The sequence below is a fragment of the Zeus faber genome (genome assembly GCF_960531495.2).
Source record: "Zeus faber genome assembly, chromosome: 8".
In the NCBI taxonomy this organism is placed as follows: domain Eukaryota; kingdom Metazoa; phylum Chordata; class Actinopteri; order Zeiformes; family Zeidae; genus Zeus; species Zeus faber.
The window spans coordinates 1,859,949-1,880,145 of NC_137195.1; the positions used below are offsets into that span (position 1 = coordinate 1,859,949).

The 20,197-nt window shown below is 46.1% G+C and overlaps 1 protein-coding gene across 1 annotated transcript; it reads left to right on the forward strand.

Moving 5' to 3' along the window:
* Nucleotides 1-722: 722 nt before the first annotated feature.
* LOC307234160 (cytochrome P450 4A6-like) lies at nucleotides 723-18,488 on the forward strand (the record flags this gene model as incomplete). Its single annotated transcript, XM_080005763.1, has 12 exons — nucleotides 723-911; nucleotides 2,156-2,300; nucleotides 2,456-2,500; nucleotides 11,933-12,060; nucleotides 12,899-13,023; nucleotides 13,109-13,263; nucleotides 13,672-13,778; nucleotides 13,895-14,085; nucleotides 14,203-14,336; nucleotides 15,560-15,624; nucleotides 15,736-15,818; nucleotides 18,296-18,488. The coding sequence occupies 12 exons, from the start codon at nucleotides 723-725 to the stop codon at nucleotides 18,486-18,488; spliced, it is 1,560 nt and encodes a 519-aa protein (XP_079861889.1).
* Between the last annotated feature and the right edge of the window lie 1,709 nt (nucleotides 18,489-20,197).

The following is a 20,197-nucleotide window of genomic DNA, read 5'->3' on the forward strand; positions in this document are numbered from 1 at the left end:
ACTTTGTAAACTGTATTTTAAAAGGTGCCATATAAATAAAGATTTTTTTATTATTATTTTATTATTATTATTATTATTATTATTATTATTATTATTGAGATTAAGATTTAATTTTGATGTGGATATCTGTATTTAGTTAAAGTTTGGAACATGTTTTCTTCCAGCTGGCTACAGTCCAAGGAGATTGATTGTCACCTTGCCAGTGAAGACAGTAATGTTTGGTGTTTTTGTTGAACTTGGACTTTGTTCTCGATACTGTGTTGTTATGCGGGAAGGTTGTTTTATACATGAATGTAGATACTTTAACACTGTAAACACTGGAAGGAGGAACTAAAACTCTAGTAAACTACAGTAAGTCACTGAAAAGACAAGAAAAACCTTCATTTTTTTGATTTAGAAATGTTTAAGTTAATTTTATATTTTTATTTTATATTTGTATTTATTATAATAATAATAATAATAATAATAATTATTATTATTATTATTATTATTATTATTATTATTATTAATAATAATAATAATAATAATAATAATAATAATAATAATAATAATAATAATAATAATAATAATAATACATTTATTTATTTTTATCTTGCCTCTTGTTATTTTTTATCTCTGCTACAAGTGACGCCCCCTCTTGCAGACAGACCTTGCTACAGCCCTCCTCCTGTCTCTCTGTCTGTCTCTCCTCCTCCTGTCTGTCCGTCCTGCTCTTCGGCGCCATGCAGCTCTCCAGCCTGACAGAGTGGAGCCGATCCCCGGATCTGGTCTCGGTCCTGGTCCCGGTCCTGGTCCTGGTCCTGATCTGCTTCAAGGCCACCCAGCTGCTGGTCCACAGGAGGATGCTGCTGCAGACCCTGGATCCTTTCCCCGGACCCCCGTCGCACTGGCTGCTGGGACACGTCTCTGAGGTACCGACCGCACCGGGCGCCGTGTCATGGCTCCCCAACCCCGACAGCCCGAGAAGCTCCGACGGGCATCCCGCGTACAGGGAACCCGCTGACAGCTCCAGGGAGAGACGGACCTTCCGCAGGCTGCCACGCCCCGATCGCACGGGTTCGACGGGACGCTGCACCGAGGGGGACGAGGCGGGGGGAGGTCCAGGTGCCTTTTCAGGGTTTGATGTCAGGAAGTTTCCATGGAAACAAAGAAATATGGAACATTTGGGGAGTATCTCCTACTTTATTTGAACTAAGTCTAAATGATGAGATACTCCTCAGATATATTTTTTCTTTTTAGTCATAATTATGAATTATAAGTCTACATTTACACTTATTATCTCAAATATACTTCCTATTCATAAGAAACTTATGTAGAGTGAAATGATTGACGAGGAACAAGTCAACACAGAAGAGGCTTGTACTTGTTGTTCTTGCAGCCTGGCACCCTAAAGCGCCTCCCGGAGCGCAGGACTTGGTCCTCCTCATGGAGGACATGAGAAGGGTCCAGGGCGACTTGGTTGTTTGTTGTCAGGGCCGGTGGACTTGGGTGACGTTGGCCACCTGACCCACTGAGATTTCCACTCCATCTTCAGACCCCACAGGGACTGACTCCAGCACCTCCCTCCATCTTTCAGTGACTTGTGCTGATTCCTTTGCAGACCTGTCATGTTTTTCATGGTCTGCCACGTTTATTTGGGTTTGCATATCCGAATATTTTCCTTTTTTTTTTATTTTTTTTTTATTTTATTCTTATATATTTGAACGTTTTTATTTTTACTTCACTTCTGATTCTATTTCATTGTATTGTCATTTTTATTATTTTAAATGAATGGTTTTTTTTCAATGCTAATTGTCTGAAGAGAAACACACCTATACTCACCAGACAAGACTAGACTAGTTTGAAAGTCATAGTATATAGTATCTACTAGTCTATTAGTCTACTAGTCTACTGTATATAGTATATACTCTGTATAGTATAGACTAGTGTATATATAGTATATACTGTATATTTTATAGACTGTAGTTTATATATATTGTTTACTGTATATAGTATATACTTTATATTGTATATACTGTATATTGTAAAGACTGTAGTGTATATATATTGTATACTGTATACAGTACATGTATATAGTATACTGTATATTCTCAGTTTTGCTGCATTGTCTGTCATCTTTGCTTTTTTAAATAATTATTTAAATGTTTTCTTGTAGTTCAAACAAGATGGGAACGACCTGAACAAAATGGTGGAATGGGGAACACAGTTCCCTCTGGCCTTCCCTGTTTGGTTCGGACCCTCTGTGGTCTACCTGAGCATCCACCACCCGGACTACGTCAAGACCATCCTGGCCTCCGCAGGTGTGTGTGTGTGTGTGTGTGTGTGTGTGTGTGTGTGTGTGTGTGTGTGTGTGTGTGTGTGTGTGTGTGTTTGTGTGTGTGTGTGTGTGTGTGTGTGTGTGTGTGTCATATTACATCATCATCTTTTTTTTTCTTTTTAAACCTGTTTCCCCCAGAGCCAAAGGACGATGTTGGGTATGGATTTCTCGTCCCATGGATCGGTGAGAGCTCCAGGCTATTCTGTTATTTGATATATTTTATTTGATGTTTTTTATTATATATTTATTATCTTTTTTTGTGGTTTTCAAATTGTATTTACCAAATTAGATGGTGACTCAAATAAATGCACAGTGACACAGGCTCCAGTTAATTCCATTTTGGGATGTATTACAGTTTTTGGCTTAGAAAAGTGACAAACATTGTGGTCTATTCTTTAGCATTTGCAACAATCACAAAAACAATTTTTATAATTAATTTTTATAACCATCAATACATCCCATTACAGAAATATATAAATAAATGTTAGTTTTATTTACTACTTTATTGTATTTTAATCTACAATTGTAAAATTCAATTTAATAGATGACTTGTCTATACTGTAATGCAGATAACATTTATGGAACTTTAACATTAATTTGGCATTAGAATTATTATGGAATAATTTGTCAATACTACCAACACCTTTTGCCTTTTCATTAAAGTTTGTAAAGCTTAGGTGTAGGAAAATGTTTATACATGTGTCGATTTACAATAACAGTTAAATTTACATAATTTATTTTAAAAGTTGAGTTGAATTTTTTACTTGGATTACATTTTCAATAAGCTACGCTTCGATGAAATAAAAAAAACGTTGTTTTGTGAGTAATCACCATTTAATGGCTTCTATTTTTCCGAACCCTCTCTGGATCTTGAAGGCAACGCTGAGTTGCACGTTTCAGTGTTTTTCGAGTGGACGCAGTAACAAGTTTTTGTGGACTAGTTTTTATTGTATATTTCATTAATCTGGCAAAGTAATGTGGACCAAGGATATAAAATATCAATCGAACAGATCTACTGACATCTACCAGGTAAGAAGTTATATAAATATACACGTTAATCCATAGTTTGGAAACGTCTAAACACTACAGAGTGACCGAGTCCACACCGCACACTGGACACGATCCAATTGTATATTCTCAATCACAACCTGTACATTTATGGTAAAAAATATGATGACATGATAAAGCGTCTTACTGTAAATGTAATTTACAGTAAATAATATGAAGGCGTCATCAGAATCTGATTCAGAATAGTCTTTATTGCTAAGTAAGTTTACACAAACAAGGAATTTGTCTTGGTGTTCGGTGCATACATGAAACATAAATGTAAAACAATAAGTAAAATATTTGTGAAATATATAAGAATATGTAAAATAAGGCCGTTATTTTTTGGGGGGGGTTTAAAATAAAGCTGTACAGTTTGCGCAGGAATGTGCAAATGCTCAGTATAAAGTGTAACAGTGTGTGCAATGTTCACGGATAAAGTCCAGAGAATGAGGAATGTGCGTTAATGTAACGCATTGACGTAGAGTACTTATTCAGTACTTATTGGTTGAAGGCGTAGTGGAGGAGGGGCCTGGTTGATGAGGCCAGTTGCCGACAGGAAGAAGCTGTTGTGTTGTTGAGACGAGGGGTTTTGTTCTTGATGGAGCATGGGGGTTGTCCGCAAATTTGAGGAGCTTGACAGACTGGTGGCTGGAGGTGCAGCTGTTGGTGTACAGGGAGAAGAGCAGAGGAGAAAGAATGCAGCCTTGAGGAGAACCGGTGCTGATGGTCCAGGAGTCAGACGTGTTTTCCCAGCTTCACATGCTGCTTCCAGTCAGACAGGAAGTCAGTGATCCATCTGCAGGTTGAGTCAGGCAGGCTCAGTTGGGGGAGCTTGTCCTCAGTTGGGGGAGCTTGTCCTGCAGAAGTGCCGGAATGATTGTGTTAAAGGCGGAGCTGAAATCCACAAACGGGATCCTGCAATAGGTTCCTGAGGAGTCCAGGTGCTGGAGGATGAAGTGAAGGACCAAGTTTACTGCATTGTCTACAAACCTGTTGGCTTTGTAAGTGAAAGGCGGGGGGTCCAGGAGAGGGTCTGTGATGGATTTGAGGTGGGAAAGGACAAGGCGTTTAAAAGACTTCATCACCACAGAGGTCAGGGCGACAGGTCTGTAATCATTAAGTCCTGTGGTCCTTGACTTTTTTGGGACTGGGATGATGGTGGAGGATTTAAAGCAGGCTGGTACATGGCATGTCTCCATTGAGGTGTTGAAAATGTCTGTGAACACTGGAGACAGCTGATCAGCACAGTGCTTCAGGGTGGATGAGAGACAGAGTCTGGTCCGGCTGTTTTCAGGGGATTGTGCCTCTTGAAGAGCCTGTTGATGTCCTTCTCTGGGATGGAAAGAGTCGTCACTGTGGTGGGGGAAGAAGGGGGGGGGGCGCTCTGAGTCGAGTAGGTGGAGGGAGGTCCAGTCTCCTGCTATGGTGGGGGAGGTGGAGCTGGTAGCCTGGGACTGGTAGAAGGTGTCACGGGGGATGGTGTCAGGACTGTCCTATTGTCTGTCAAAGCGACAGCAGAAGTTGTTCAGGTCGTTGGCCAGGCGTGATTTGTTCAAGGAGTGAGGTGTTTTTGGTTTGAGGTTCGTGATTTGTCTGAACCCATTCCAGACAGAGGCAGAGTCATTGGCAGAAAACTGGTGTTGGAGTTTCTTTGAGTACAGTCATTTAGCAACTTGCACCTCTTTGCTAAACCTGTACTTAGCCATAAGTACAGTCATAAGCATCTAACTGTAAATGTCATTATAGTAAATAATATGATGACGTAATAAAGGGTCTTGCTATAAATATCATCTATAGTAAATAATATGATGACATCATAAAGCTTCTTACTGTAAATCTCATCTCCTTCATTTTACAATGAACCAGACTCCACAACGAACAAGACTCCCAGGCTGTGAGGGATCAGAGGTGTGTGAATGATCTGAACTTGTTTTTCACTAGATTTGATCAGTCACCTACCCTTCCCCTGGCCTATTCATCTCTGCTGCCACCTCCGTTGTCTGCACCCCAGGTGTTCCGCCCCACCCCCCTTCCTTTAACACTCAGCTCACAGCCACCCCCCACTGCTTCTCCTACCAGAGACAACCCCCCCCATTCACACCCTCCACTCAGCCCCCCTATTCCAGTCTGTCCCTCACTACCATCCAGGTGAGGAAAGAGCTCAGGAAGATGAAGGAGAGGAAGGCTGCAGGACTGGACGGCATCAGCTCCAGGCTCCTGAAGACATGCAGACCAGCTCTGTGGGAGAGTGGAGCACATGTTCAACATGAGCTTGAAGCTGAGGAGAGTACCACAGCTGTGGAAGACATCCTGCGTGGTGCTGAAAATCCCGCACCCCAAGGACCTCAAGATTCAAGATTCAAGATTCAAGATTTTTATTTGTCACATACATATACATACTTCCATACATATATGCAGTGAAATGTAATGCAACGCACCCGGTGATAGCACACAAGAAGTCCTAGGAAAAAGTACTAAAATAAAATAAAATAAAAAGTAGAAAATTACTTTCTAATAGACCGACTTACTGACTCCTAAAACGTAATACAGTAAGTGGAATACTTATAGAATAAGATAAAAAATATATAGAATAAAATACAATAAAAAATAAATTGAAATAAAATGGAATAGGTTGAAGGAATATGGCTATGTATATACAGATATGTGCATTTAAAGTGGCATGTGAATTAAAGTGGCATGTGAATGTGAATAGTGTGAGGTAGTGTTTGGGATAATACAGCACAGTATACAACAGTACGGCGCAGCAATACGGCATCACGAACAACCCTGAACAGTGACACAGTATGCGGTACAGTATGCTACATACAGTACAGTAGGTAGTGGAGCCTAGTGCATGGCTCAGTTAGGACCCCTGGTGAGGTCAGCATTGACAGTTCTGATGGCTTGAGGGAAGAAACTCCGTCTCAGTCTCTCTGTTCTCGCTGCGTGACTGCGGAGGCGCTTGCCTGACCGCAGCAGCTGAAACAGTCCGTTGTTGGGGTGATGAGGATCCTTCATGATCCTACGGGCTCTGCTACTACACCTCCTGGTGTATAACTCCTGCAAGGGGGGGAGGGTAGTTCCAGTGGTACGTTCAGCTGAACGCACTACCCTCTGCAGGGCCCGCCTGTCCTGGGCAGTACAGTTCCCAAAGCAGGCAGTGATGTTGCCTGTCAGGATGCTCTCCACTGCTCCAGAGTAGAAGGACTTGAGGATCCTCACCGAGACCCGGAATTTCCTCAGCTGCCTGAGGTGGTAGAGACGCTGCCTCGCCTTTCTCACCAGAGTGTCTGTGTGAACAGTCCATGTTAAGTCCTCTGTGATGTGGACTCCCAGATATCTGAAGCTGCTCACCCTATCGACAGAAGTCCCATTAATCCACAACGGCGCGTGCGTCCTCGATTGTGATCCACGCCTAAAGTCCACAATCAGCTCCTTGGTTTTGCTGACGTTCAGGTGGAGGCTGTTGTCCTGGCACCAGAGTGACAGGTCAGCCACCTCCTCGCGGTAGGCCTTCTCATCGCAGTCGGTGATCAGGCCCACGACCACGGTGTCGTCAGCAAACTTGATGATGGTGTTGGAGCTGGACCTGGCCACACAGTCATGTGTGTACAGGGAGTACAGTAGGGGCTGAGGACGCAGCCCTGGGGGGATCCTGTATTCAGGGTGAGGGAGCTTGACATGTACTTCCCCACCTTGACCACCTGGGGGCGGCCTGTGAGGAAGTCCAGGATCCAGGTGCACAGCGGAGCATTCAATCCTAGCTCCAACAACTTGACAGCCAGTCTGGTGGGAACTATGGTGTTGAAAGCTGAACTATAATCAATGAACAGCATTCTCACATAGGCCCCCTTCTGGCCATCCAGGTGCGTGAGCGTGGTGTGCAGTACCTGAGAGACCGCGTCATCCGTGGATCTGTTCTGCCGGTACGCGAACTGCAACGGGTCCAAGGTGCGGGGGAGGGAGGCGCAGATGTAATCCTTAATCAGCCTCTCGAAACACTTCATGACCACCGAGGTGAGGGCCACCGGACGGTAGTCATTCAGGCAGGTTGGAGAGGCGATCTTCGGGACAGGAACTACGGTGGACCTCTTGAAACAGGATGGGACCACTGATTCAGCCAGGGAGATGTTGAATATTGTGGTGAACACCGGAGCTAGCTGGTTAGCACAGGTCTTCAGTACTCGTCCAGATACGCCGTCTGGGCCCGCAGCTTTCCTGGTGTTCACCCGCATCAGAGCCCTCCTGACCTCGTGCACGGACACTGAGAGTGCGCGCTCGTCCCCAGCGGTGTAGCTCCAATTTGCCGGCGAGCTAGCGGTGCTGCTGCCAGACTCGAACCGCGCATAAAAGGAGTTCAGTTGGTTGGCCAGGGAGGCGTCCACACTCGTGGCTGGGGAGGAGCTGCTCTTGTAGTTAGTTATTGTTCGCAGCCCCTCCCACAAGCGTCTTGTGTCCCCCCGCTCCATCTGCAGCTCCACGGTGTCTCTGTACGTCCGTTTAGCGTCCTTCACCGCCCTCCGCAGATTGTACGACGCCGCTTTGTAATTGTCCATGTTGCCAGATACAAGTCCGTCGTTGTAAGCGGCCGTGCGCGCATTCAGAGCGCAGCGGATGGATTTATCAACCCATGGTTTCTGGTTTGGAAATATCCGAACTTTCACCGTGGGAACGATTTCATCCGCGAGCGTAGCCACAAAACTCACTACAACCTCCGTAAACTCGCTGACGTCACTTGAACTCGCTTGGAACACGTCCCAGTCTACGTCAGTCAGAGCGTCCTGAAGCGCAGCCTCTGATTGGTCCGTCCACCGCTTCACTTCCCTCGTCATCACCAGATCCCGCGCGATCAGAGGCCTGTAAACAGGAAGCAGCGAGATCGCGGCGTGATCTGATTTCCCGAAAGCAGGAAGCGACACGGGCTTGTATCCGTTCTTGTAAGGAGTGTAACAATGGTCCAGAGTTCTGTCTCCCCTGGTGGCACACGTCATGTGTTGGTGGAAATTCGGCAGAACTTTTTTCAGGTTGGCCCTGTTAAAGTCCCCAGTCACCACCACAGCCGCGTCGGGATGTCTGTTCTGAAATCCGCACAACACATCGTGCAGAACCGACAGAGCTGCGGCTGTAATGATGACCGTGCTGAATTCCCGGGGGAGATAAAATGGACGGCATAGTATGGTCAGCTGTTCCAGGTTCGGCGAGCAGGAGTGGGAGAGGAATTTGGTGTTGTTGGCGTTACACCAGCGGTTGTTTACCATTAGGCAGACGCCTCCACCTTTGGATTTCCCCGACTCTGCCGTTCTGTCGCCGCGGAACACGGAGAAGGCCTCGGCTGGACGTATGGCTTCATCCGGCACCAGTGGGTTCAGCCATGTTTCCGTCAGGCAGAGGACGCAACAGTTCCTCGTGTCACGCTGGAATTGAATCCTCGCTCGAAGTTCGTCCATCTTGTTCTCCAGGGACTGGACGTTAGCAAGAAGGATGCTTGGCAGAGGTGGACGGTAAGGTTGCGTCCTCATTCTGACCCGAATGCCGCCTCGTTTACCTCGGTGCTTCCTCCGTGGGCCGGCTCGTGGAACAGCGACTCCATTTTTGTTGTTGTTGCGAGTGTTCCCGCGTAGGATTTCCGTCGGCCACTCTGCTCCCACGGATAAAAAGTCCCAAAGTTGTTCGTTTAGGGAAATTTTTATATCCATGAGTGCATCGCGGCCGTATGAGTTAATTGTTGATGTTTTTCTGGCGAACATTGTGATAAAAAAGGAAAAAAATACTAAAGAGTAAGAAAGAAACCGGAGCGCCGGCGCAGGCGACCGCTAGGGGCGGCGCCACTATCGCCATTCATCATCATCAATGGACCCGCTCCAGTTTGCCTACCAGCCTGGCATTGGGGCAGACGGCGCCATCATCTTCCTGCTGCATGGAGCTCTCTCTCACCTGGAGAAGCCTGTGAGCACTGTCGGGATCATGCTCTTTGATTTCAACACTATTCATCCTGTGCTTCTGAGGGACAAGCTGCAGCACACAGGAGTGGACCGTCACCTGTCTTCCCGGATCCTGGACTACCTCACGGACCATCCACAGTACGTGAGGTCTCAGAACTGTGAGTCTGACATGGTCGTCTGCAGCACGGGGGCCCAGCAAGGAACACTCTTGGCACCTTTCTTCTTCACCCTCCACACTGCAGACTTCATGTACAGCTCAATCAGCTGTCACCTGCAGAAGTTCTCTGATGACTCTGCAATCGTTGGTCTCATCAAAGATGAGGACGACAGGGAGTACAGAGAACTCACCGTGGACTTTGTGGGCTGGTGCCAGCAGAACCGCCTCCAGATCAACGCGGGGAAAAGCAAAGAGCTGGTGGTGGATTTCCACAGGTGCAGACACTCCCCCCGACACCGGTGAACATCCAGGTAATGGATATTGACATTGTGGGATCTTACAAGTACCTAGCTGATCACCTGAACAATAAACTAGACTGGACTTATCACATACATGCACTTGATAAAAGGGTCAGAGCAGACTCTATCTGCTCAGAAGACACAGGTCCTCTGGACGCAGGGGGCTCTCCTGAGGACCTTCTTCAACACTGTGGTGGCATCAGCATCTTTTATGGAGTGGTCTGCTGGGGCAACAGCCTCACCACAGCTGACAGGGAGACACTTGACAAACTGATCAAGAAGGCCAGCTCTGTCCTGGAGGGCCCCCTGGACCCAGTGATGGTGGTGGGAGAAAGGAGGATGATGGCTGAGCTGTCATCCATGATGGAGAATGAACCCAACCCCATGCACACATCTTCCGAGTGCGCATGCGCGAAAGCTGCTTGCTGCCCGTTGCTCCAATTTTGAGTCTGCTTGTTTTCTGCTTGTCCCCTTTTTGCTGCTGGAACAATGTACATTTCCACGGTGTGGGACTAATAAAGGTTTATCTTATCTTATCTTATAACCAGACGTGTGACATGTCAGTTAACCAAGACCAAATGAATATTTTGGGTCAAAGTTTTTTGATTTTTCACTAATATCTGCTCCATATGTTTATCGATTTAGATTCAATTTAAACCACAAGATCCTTGTGACATAATGCTTTAAACGACACCTCAGCTGTGTTTGTAGCTTATGCTGAATTATGCATTCCAGATAGTTTTGGCCAGGTTGGACATATTTCGATGTCAGATGTACTGGCTCGTCTGTGTTCAAATCACTCAAATTTTGGTCAGTTTTTCGCTAATAACTGCTCCGTGTGTGGATCGATTAAATAAAACTTCAACCACAAGGTCTTTGTGACAGCACAGGTCAAACAAGACATAAACCGTGTCGGAAGTGAGTGTTCCAGATGGTTTTAGGCTTCAAAATTCAGAGAATTTTTTCCCGAAAAATAATAACTGCGGGCTTGACCCCTAAATAATAATAATAATTATAATTTTTTTATTATGATATAACAATAGTAAAAATAATAATTGTCCCCCATCCCGATGAAAAGACATAATGCAGACATCTACAGTGGCGTCATGACATGGCCCTTGGACCTGTTTATCCCGTGGAAAAGCAAACCGGTTTTTAGAAGGTTTGGAAGTTGAACAAACTGTGAGCCGGTTTAAGAACCCGCCCAGAACCAGCGCTCGGGTGACGTTGGTGGAAAAGATGAGATGTCCCAAATGAGATGCCTCCAGACCTCAGCCATGTCGGTCAGTCCAGCAGTTGTTGTGTTCCAGACACTTCGCTGTGCGCTCTGTGACTATAAGGGGGGAGGTTTGGAGGAGACCGAGGGACTCTCTCCGACCACGTCAGATCAGACGTCAGGGAAAATCGCAGATTTGTTCTTTCATCGCTATAAACAGACCATAATACTCTGTCAAGCCCCCTGGGGGTTGTCATTATCTCCACATAATGTTGAGTTAAGTAGGAATGTGAACTGGTCTTGACAGAATTATCTAAAAACAGTGTCTCTTCACTCTGAACTCTGAGTGAGTCATTAAAAACCCAAGACAATGTGTTTTAAAAAACTACATTAGATTCAAAAAAAGGCTATTTTCTGAGATAAGACATATAAAACATCATTCAAAGCATTCATCATCTGCATTTTCTCTCATACACTGTCTGGCCAAAGTGTGCCCCGGGCCGGGGAGTGAGCGGAGGATTCTGTGACCGATTATAGTTTCCGGGGTTTTGTAAAACGCAGCACGAGTAACAGTTTTTCGAGTTTCCATTAAACACAGCATCTGCTCGGCTTCTGTCTACACGTAGTTAACGCTATACAGTGTAAAGGGTGCAAGTCGCTGGAAGCGAATGACATCTGAGAGACAAATCTTGGACTTAAATAACTTTGGATGATGATGTCACAAAGCACCCCGCTCTAACTCAGACAAAAAGATATTTGAAAGGACCCGGTTCCAACGAGACCTCAACCATGTCTGGATGTACTGTGGTTGTCTTGTTTCGGATAATTTAAGCCCTAAAAATGCCAAGAAGAATAATGGGGGCTGGACCCCTCATAATAGTCATAATCTGAATGAAAAGACATAACGGTGTGTAGCTGATTGCCTCGTTCCCCCCTCCCCGCTCCCCCATCCAGGTGATGGTTTGCTGGTGTCTCGGGGCCAGAAGTGGTTCCGTCACAGGAGGCTCCTGACGCCCGGTTTCCACTACAACATCCTGAAGCCGTACGTCAAACTGATGTCAGACTCTGCCAACACCATGTTGGTAAGTTCCCACCATCACAGGCCTCAGTGTTTGGTAATAATAGCGTAGAGATGATGAAATACAGTGGACATGAACACTGTCCCAGATTTAAGTGGATTGAAAGGTTCTGGTAAATCCTGGTAAAGTAAGACGTTTCACTGCTTATTGGACGTTATTGGCTCCGTTTGGCTGTACTGACTGAAGCTCGATGAAAAGTAGCTGCATACACTCTTTTCAAAGTATAACGCCGACAAGGAAGTCCATTAGGCCCCTCGCACGACTCTTCCCACACCACCTTGGCCTTCTACGTCTGTGTGGTGGAGAGGTAGAATCTCTCTGTCCCTGTTGCTGCAGAGAAACCTCTCTCGCTTCTGTCTTTGCACATTCAGCTGAACAGCATCTGCTTCCTCCTAATCTTAAGCAGCTCCTCAGCTCAGCTTGCAGCACGGTGGAACCTTCAGAAATTTAATACTCCTTTCCCACTGTGCCAAAACGCCAGTTACACTCACTAAAATCTGGCATTTGTGATTAGTGGGAAAGGCTACACCTGGGTTCCTGGGACAAATGACCTTGCAATAGACAGGTTTTTATCGGCTCCAGGATCACTCCCTGGGGACAACAGAGGAGGACACAGGTAAACCCCCTAATTTTGTTGTTAAAATGGTATACCTCTCATTCATAAATGCAGCACTTGGTCAATATTTTGTCTGTATTTTGTGTTTCAGGTGAAATAAAAAAATGTTTTCACAGAGCTGGAAAGACAAGCTCTTCAACAGTAGTAGAGGGGTGCGGGTGTAGGAGTAAAGCCTCTTGTGGAGGTTGCTTGGTGCTTTGCAGATAGACTGTGTCTCCTCTTCAGGACAAGTGGGGGGGCCACGCCAGCAGTAGCCGCTCCTTCGAGTTGTTCCAACACGTCAGTCTGATGACGCTCGACAGCATCATGAAATGTGCATTCAGCCACAACAGCAACTGTCAGACGGAGAGGTCAGTGCACGTCCTCCGGGGTCTCTCCTCCACCACCTCCTGCTGTTGGCTGGTCTGTTGTATCAAACGCCTCCGTCTCTTTCAGTGGGACCAACTCCTACATCCAAGCCGTGTACGAGCTGAGCGACCTGGTCAACATGCGCTTCCGGACCTTTTGGTACCACAGCGACATCATCTTCCACCTCAGTCCACATGGATACAGGTTCAGGAAAGCCTGCCGAGTGGCGCACTCTCACACAGGTATTCTCTGTCCTTTTGGGTTTTTAGGGAAAAGGGGTTTAGTGTCAGAAACATCCACAACCAGCAAACTTCCTCTGCTGAAGATATTCCTGAAGATGTTAGAACTACATTTAAGGTTGTTTCATGATTCACACTGATTCCTGAGGGAAGGAAAAGAGCATTTTCTACACAATAGGTGTAACATTCCATAGCTGCCAACCCTTGTTAACCAGTTTTCTCTCTAAGCAAGATCACTTTCAGCGTTTTTTGAGATTCTAGAATAATCGTCAGAAATGTTTTGAGACTTTTATTTTCATCAGTGACCTCTGTGATATTGAATTTGAGGCATGAAACGATCCTCTAGTCATGGGTGAGTTTGAAATGTGGGTGTGAACGTCCATTTCCTTCCCTTGATGCTTTCCTTTGTAGAGGAAGTGATAAGAAAGAGGAAAGAGGAGTTGAAGTACGAAAAGGGGCTAGACGCAGCCCAAGCCAAGAGAAACTTGGACTTTCTGGACATCCTGCTCTCTGCCACGGTCCGTCACACCTCCACACCTCAGATTCCTTGGTTTTACTAAATACCTGGAGATCCGTGAAGCTGATGTGAATGAATGGCTCACTGGCCTTTTTTTGCGGCCATCCCTAATTGCAGGACGAGGATCAGCAGGGTCTGTCGGATGAGGCGGTCCGGGCAGAGGTGGACACCTTCATGTTTGAGGGCCACGACACCACAGCCAGCGGCATCTCCTTCGCCCTCTACGGCCTGGCCTGCAACCCTAAGCACCAGAAGATCTGTAGGGAGGAGGTCCTTCAGGTCCTGGGAGACAGGGACACCATGGACTGGTACAATGAGCACAGACACTCTCTTTCTTTGGTTAGCCGACATAATGGAGATGCCACGGAATTACATTGTACATTTGCTCTGAAAGAAGCCGTGAAACACTGAAACTTGTTTTCTAGGGAGGATCTGAATAAAATTCCTTACACCACCATGTGCTTAAAAGAATGCCTCCGCCTGTATCCCCCTGTGCCTGGAATATCGCGTAAACTGAGCAAACCCATGACCTTCTCCGATGGACGGAGTGTGCCTGCAGGTACATTTCATCACATATCAATGATCAGACGCTTTTGTCCAACGACTTAAAGACTAATAAGGACATTTGGTCTGGATATCACACCAACTGTATGTCACAGTCACAGCTAAACCCTCTCTAGGAATAAGTAGTGTTAATCGAGGTAACAGAATTTTTTGTTAAGTAAAGTGAAAAAGTGAGGAAAGAAAGTCTAATGCTTATATAGAGTCACGATTGTGCGACTCCTGAGAACACGTAGTGATGGAGGAGGGACAAGGGTCTTTCAAGGGTGGAGGAGTCCGGAGCCTGACCAGTGATGGGAGATATGGAGGAGCAGTTGGACGGACAGCCTTGTTGGTCAAGACCAGGGTCTTAAATTTGATCTGAGCAGAAGCAGTGGAGTGATGGAAGGGAGCAACATGAGAAGATTTTGGTTTGTTGAGCACTAGACAGGCTTCTGCATTCTGGATGCTGTAGAGGTCTGATGGAGAAGGCAGGTAGTCCAGGTCCAAGTCAGTGCAGTAGTCTATACAAGAGATGGCAAGCGCCTGAACCAGAACTTACGTCGCTTCCCTCGTGAGGAACGGGAATATTCTACGGATGTTGCGATGGGGGCCGAGCAGGAGAGCCGGTTGTCCAGAATTACCGCAAGGTTCTTGTCAGTCTGAAAGGGAAATACCTTGGTGTACTCAATGGTGATGGAGAGGTTTGCCTGAGGGGAGTCTTTCTAGGGAGAAAGAGGAGCTCTGACTTGTTCAGATTGAGCTTCAGGTGGTGTTCAGATAGGCAGGCAGTGCACAGACAAACAAGTGGTGCACATCCACGTTGGAGACATACAGAAATGTACCTCTCTATATGGTTTCCGAAGGGGGAAAGGAGAGATACAGTATAGTGAAGTGTCATCTGCATAGCAATGAAGTAAATGAGGAGATCACACTACCGAGGGATTTAGAAGAAGGAGAACAGCCGAGGAGCCAGGATGGAGCCCTGAGGGATGGCAGTTTTTAGAGTGGAAGGTCTGGACAGGAATCCTCTTCATGAGACCTGGTATGAGCGATTTGCCAAGTATGATGTAACCCAGGAGAGGCTCTGAGGGGATGAGACAAGGATGTGGTGGTTAACTGTGTCAGACAATTAGATAACAGGTAATAATGATAATAATGTCATAAACTTATTCAATCAACATTGCCAGATAAAATCAGTCATGGAACATCAACTCAAATGACACGTTTCCTCTTTTCTAGGTTGTCAAATTGGAATCAGTGTGTTTAGTACTCATAGGAACGCTACAGTTTGGGAGAACCCTGATGTGAGTGAACCCTCTAAGGACCTTCAACCAGTCAGATGTTGCAGCTGTGTCCTGCTAAAACTCTGACCTTGCATTGTCGTTTTACCCTGATTCCTCCTTGCTCCCTCACAGGCTTTCGACCCGCTGCGTTTCCTGCCGGAGAACGTCGCTACGAGGCCGCCCCACGCCTTCGTGCCCTTCTCCGCTGGACCCAGGTCGGCCTTCCCCTCCCCATGTGTCCCTTATTCCTCTTTCCCACTGCGCCAAGAACCTGGTAACACCTGCTAACATCTAATATTTGTCATTAGTGGTAAAGGTAACACCTGGGTTTCATTCCTGGGCCAAATGACCCTGCATTAGTCACAGATTTTTATCGGCTCCAGCTCTGATCGGCTGCAGTGAAACCATGACACAAGGGTAGACACGATAATTTTGGTCCCATCTTGAGACGTTGGCGCATAAATTAACGGGAATATCTGTGTACCATACGTTCATTTCATATCTGAATCCAAAATCAGAAGACTCTTTGCAGGACCATGAAATTTTTTGAGTGTTGGGGACCAATCTGTGGGGACGCTTCCGTTGTACAGAGCGCAGAACCCCCACGCTCCCCGCTGGATCGGCATTGGGCGCTGTCAGTGCGCGGGTGCGTGCATGCTGCTTCTACTGTTTTGTTCCCCAATCACACTGGAAACCTGACACGCCCATTTTCTGGCGCGTTTATGATGTTGAACGTAACATACCAGACAAAAAAGAACTATACTAATACTTGTCTCCTGGCAATGTGAACACCAGGAAAGCTGCTGGCCCAGATGGCAAATCTGGGCGAGTACTTAAGACCTGTGCTAACCAGCTAGCCCCGGAGTTCACTAGGATATTGATAATAATGCCTCCCTGGCTGAGTCGGTGGTCCCCTCCTGCTTGGGGTCCACCGTCATTTCTGTCCCGAAGACCGCCTCTCCAGCCTGCTTGAATGACTATCGTCCGGTGGCTCTCTCCTCTGTGGTCATATTAAGGATTACATTTGCGCCTCCCTCCACCGCACCTTGGACCCACTGCAGTTTGCGTACCGGCCGAACGGATCCACAGACGATGCGGTCTCCCAGGTACTGCACACCACGCTCACGCACCTGGATGGCTGGAAGGGGGCTTATGTGAGATTGCTGTTAGTCGACTATAGTTCGGTTTCAATACGATAGTCCCCACCAGATTGGCTGTCAAGCTGCGGGAGCTAGGACTGAGCACTCCGCTGTGTGCCTGGATCCTGAACTTCCTCTCAGCCCAGCCCCAGGTGGCTTAGGGTGGGGAGGCACATGTCCAGCTCCCTTACCCTGAACACAGGTTCCCCCCAGGGCTGCGTCCTCAGCCCCCTACTGTACTCCCTGTACACACATGACTGTGTGGCCAGGTCCAGCTCCAACACCATCATCAAGTTTGCTGATGACACAGTCGTGGTGGTGGCCTGATCAATGACGGCGATGAGAAGGCCTACCGCGAGGAGGTGGCTGACCTGTCACTCTGGTGCCAGGACAACAGCCTCCACCTGAACATCAGCAAAACTTAGGAGCTGATTGTGGACTTTAGGTGAGGATTACAACCGAGGACGCACGCACCCTTGGTGATTAATGGGACTTCTGTCGACAGGGTGAGCAGCTTCAAATACCTGGGATTCCACATCACAGAGGATTTAACATGGACTTTACAAACAGACACTCTGGTGAGAAAGGTGAGGCAGCGTCTTTACCACCTCAGGCAGCTGAGGAAATTCCGGGTCTCGGTGAGGATCCTCAAGTCCTTCTCCTGCGGAGCAGTGGAGAGCATCCTGACAGGCAACATCACTGCCTGGTTTGAGAACTGTACTGCTCAGGACAGGCAGACCCTGCAGAGGGTGCTGCGTTCAGCTGAACGTACCACTGGAACTACATTACACTTATACACCTGGAGGTGTAGTAGCAGAGCCCGTAGGATCATAAAGGATCCTCACCACCCCAACAACGGACTGTTCCAGTTGCTGTGGTTGAGCAAGTGCCTCCGCAGTCACACAGCGAGGACAGAGCGACTGAGAGGGAGTTTTTTCTCGCAAGCCATAAGAACTGTCAATGCCGAACTCACCAGGGGTCTACTGTACTGCATACTGTACTGCAAGTTACTGTATTGCTGTTCTGGGTTACTGCATACTGTACTGCAAGTTACTGTATCACTGTTCGGTGTTACTGTATTTCTGTGTCGGACTGTTGTATGCTGTACTGTATATCTCCATACTCACTATATTCACATGCATTTTAATGCACCTATCTATGTATACAAATGGCCTATCCCATATACATAACTCTATTCCCTTCTATTTTGTACCCCCAATTTGTATTATCTTTTTGAGTCTTATTTAATTGTAATTTTATTTGAATTATATTATTCTATTCACTAACTGCATCACATTTTAGGAATCAGTTAGTTTCAGTTAGTTGCTAGGTAGAATTAGGTTAGCAATTATGGTCGGTTTAGTAACTATTGTGCACAATCTCCGGGTGCGTTGCAAAGACATTTCACTGCATATCCTGTATGTATGAAAGTATGTTTATATATGTGACAAATAAACCTCTTGGGTCTTGAATCTTTATTGGCTGAAACAAAAAATGTGTTTTACATTTTTACATTTACAATGTTTTACATTTTGTATGTGTCTTACTTACAGGAACTGCATCGGTCAGAACTTTGCCATGAATGAGATGAAAATTGTGATGGCTCTGACGCTGAAGAGGTTCCACCTGATCGAGGATCCCTTGGAGAAACCCAAACTAATCCCCAGATTGGTGCTGCGCTCCCTCAACGGCATCCACATCAAGATCCGAGCAGTGGAGCCTGAAGAGACACCGGCCCACAACTAGCTCTAATCATTCGCAATGTAGCTGAATGTTATTCTCCCTTGTAAGTCGCTTTGGATAAAAGCGTCTGCCAAATGACTAAATGTAAATGTAAATGTAAATTAGGGGATACGGTTGTCTTTGGAGAAACTGTTTTTAATCCCACTGTTAAAATGGAGATTGTATGTGATTTATAGGATGAGTCAGGTGCGATGTTTCTGAAATCAATTACAATTTTGTGTCACTTTTTAAAATGGAACTTGGCAAAAAGTGACTGGCATTCCCACTCACCGTGATTTAAAGAACATTTCTTACATATTACACATTATTACAGTTTATAACCACTAGTACGACAGAATGGATGGAATGTCAGAACATTGCTGCTTATTGCTTATTTATCAAACAAACATAATCTAAATGTTTTATTCGATGAAATTGTTTGAATTGTCGTATGTCAGCATAAAACTCCATGAACAGAATATTTAATTTGTGTTTTTCTTTGTGGGCTCCCCCCTGGTCTGTCGGTCTACTGGTTGCTTGTCTCATGGATCAACCACTGTGCGGTCTACACAGCGCAAACATCCTGTCGTTAAAACAACTGTCCATGTTTGGATAAAAAGCAGAACTTCTCATTGTTAGAACTCATCGTGTTGTCTGTGGAAATATAGCGACACTCTCAGTGACGGGTGCCGTTTGGTGCCGTGTCTGTCACGACCAGAACTGGGAGAGACCCAAACGCACGACACAGGGAGACGGAAGGCAGGCAAAGGATGTTTATTAGCCGGGACGGTGGAGCTGGCCGGGGGGCCCGGTCGGGTGGGGATGGAGCAGGGCAGGGATGATGATGACCAGGAGATGGGGTCCAGGATCCGGGTGGAGAGACGGGGAACCAGGCTGGATGGAGATGGACGGGCAGCCTTGGTGGACGAGCGGAGACAGGCAGGTAAACCGGGCTGGCTGGATTTGGAGAGACAGACTGGGTCGACAAGAGGAGACAAGCAGGTAAGGGGAAGACGAGACAACGAGACATAAACTAGGAACTAGAAATATGCACTAGGAACTTGGAACTTGGAAGGGAGCCAATAGCGATACAACTTGGGGAAAGCTTGTTGACGGTCTGGCAAGGAATGGCTAGGAAGCTGGGACTAAATACTGTGCAGGTAATTGATCCCAGGTGTGTGCAATCGGGCTTGAGTAGGGAGCTGCAGATGGGGCAAGGGCGGCCTCTAGTGGCGCTGGGAGGCCGTGGGCCTAACAGTGTCGGGCACGTCATTTATTTGACAAGTTTTTTCCTTGGATTTCATTTGCTATAAGTTTGGTTTTCATGAATTATGAAAAACGTTGTGGTACTTCTGTGACTAATTACTATTGCACAGCCTCTATTTCTCCAACATCTGGATCTTGAACGCATCACTCAGGTGCACATTTCAGTGGTTTCAACTGGACTCGGTAAAGACTTTTTATTGTATTTTTCATTTTTTAAGATTTGGGACCAAAGAGATAAAATATCAATCTAATAGATCTACTGACATCTACCAGGTAAGAAGTTACTAAATATTTATTTATCATTTATTTAAATATTTATTATTATAGTTATTATACACATAAATCCATAGTTTGTTAACGTCTGAACACTACAGAGGGAGCGAGCACATTGGACAGTCACGGTCCAACTGGACAGTCTCACTCAGCATCTGTACATTTATATTAAATAATATGATGTCATAAAGCAT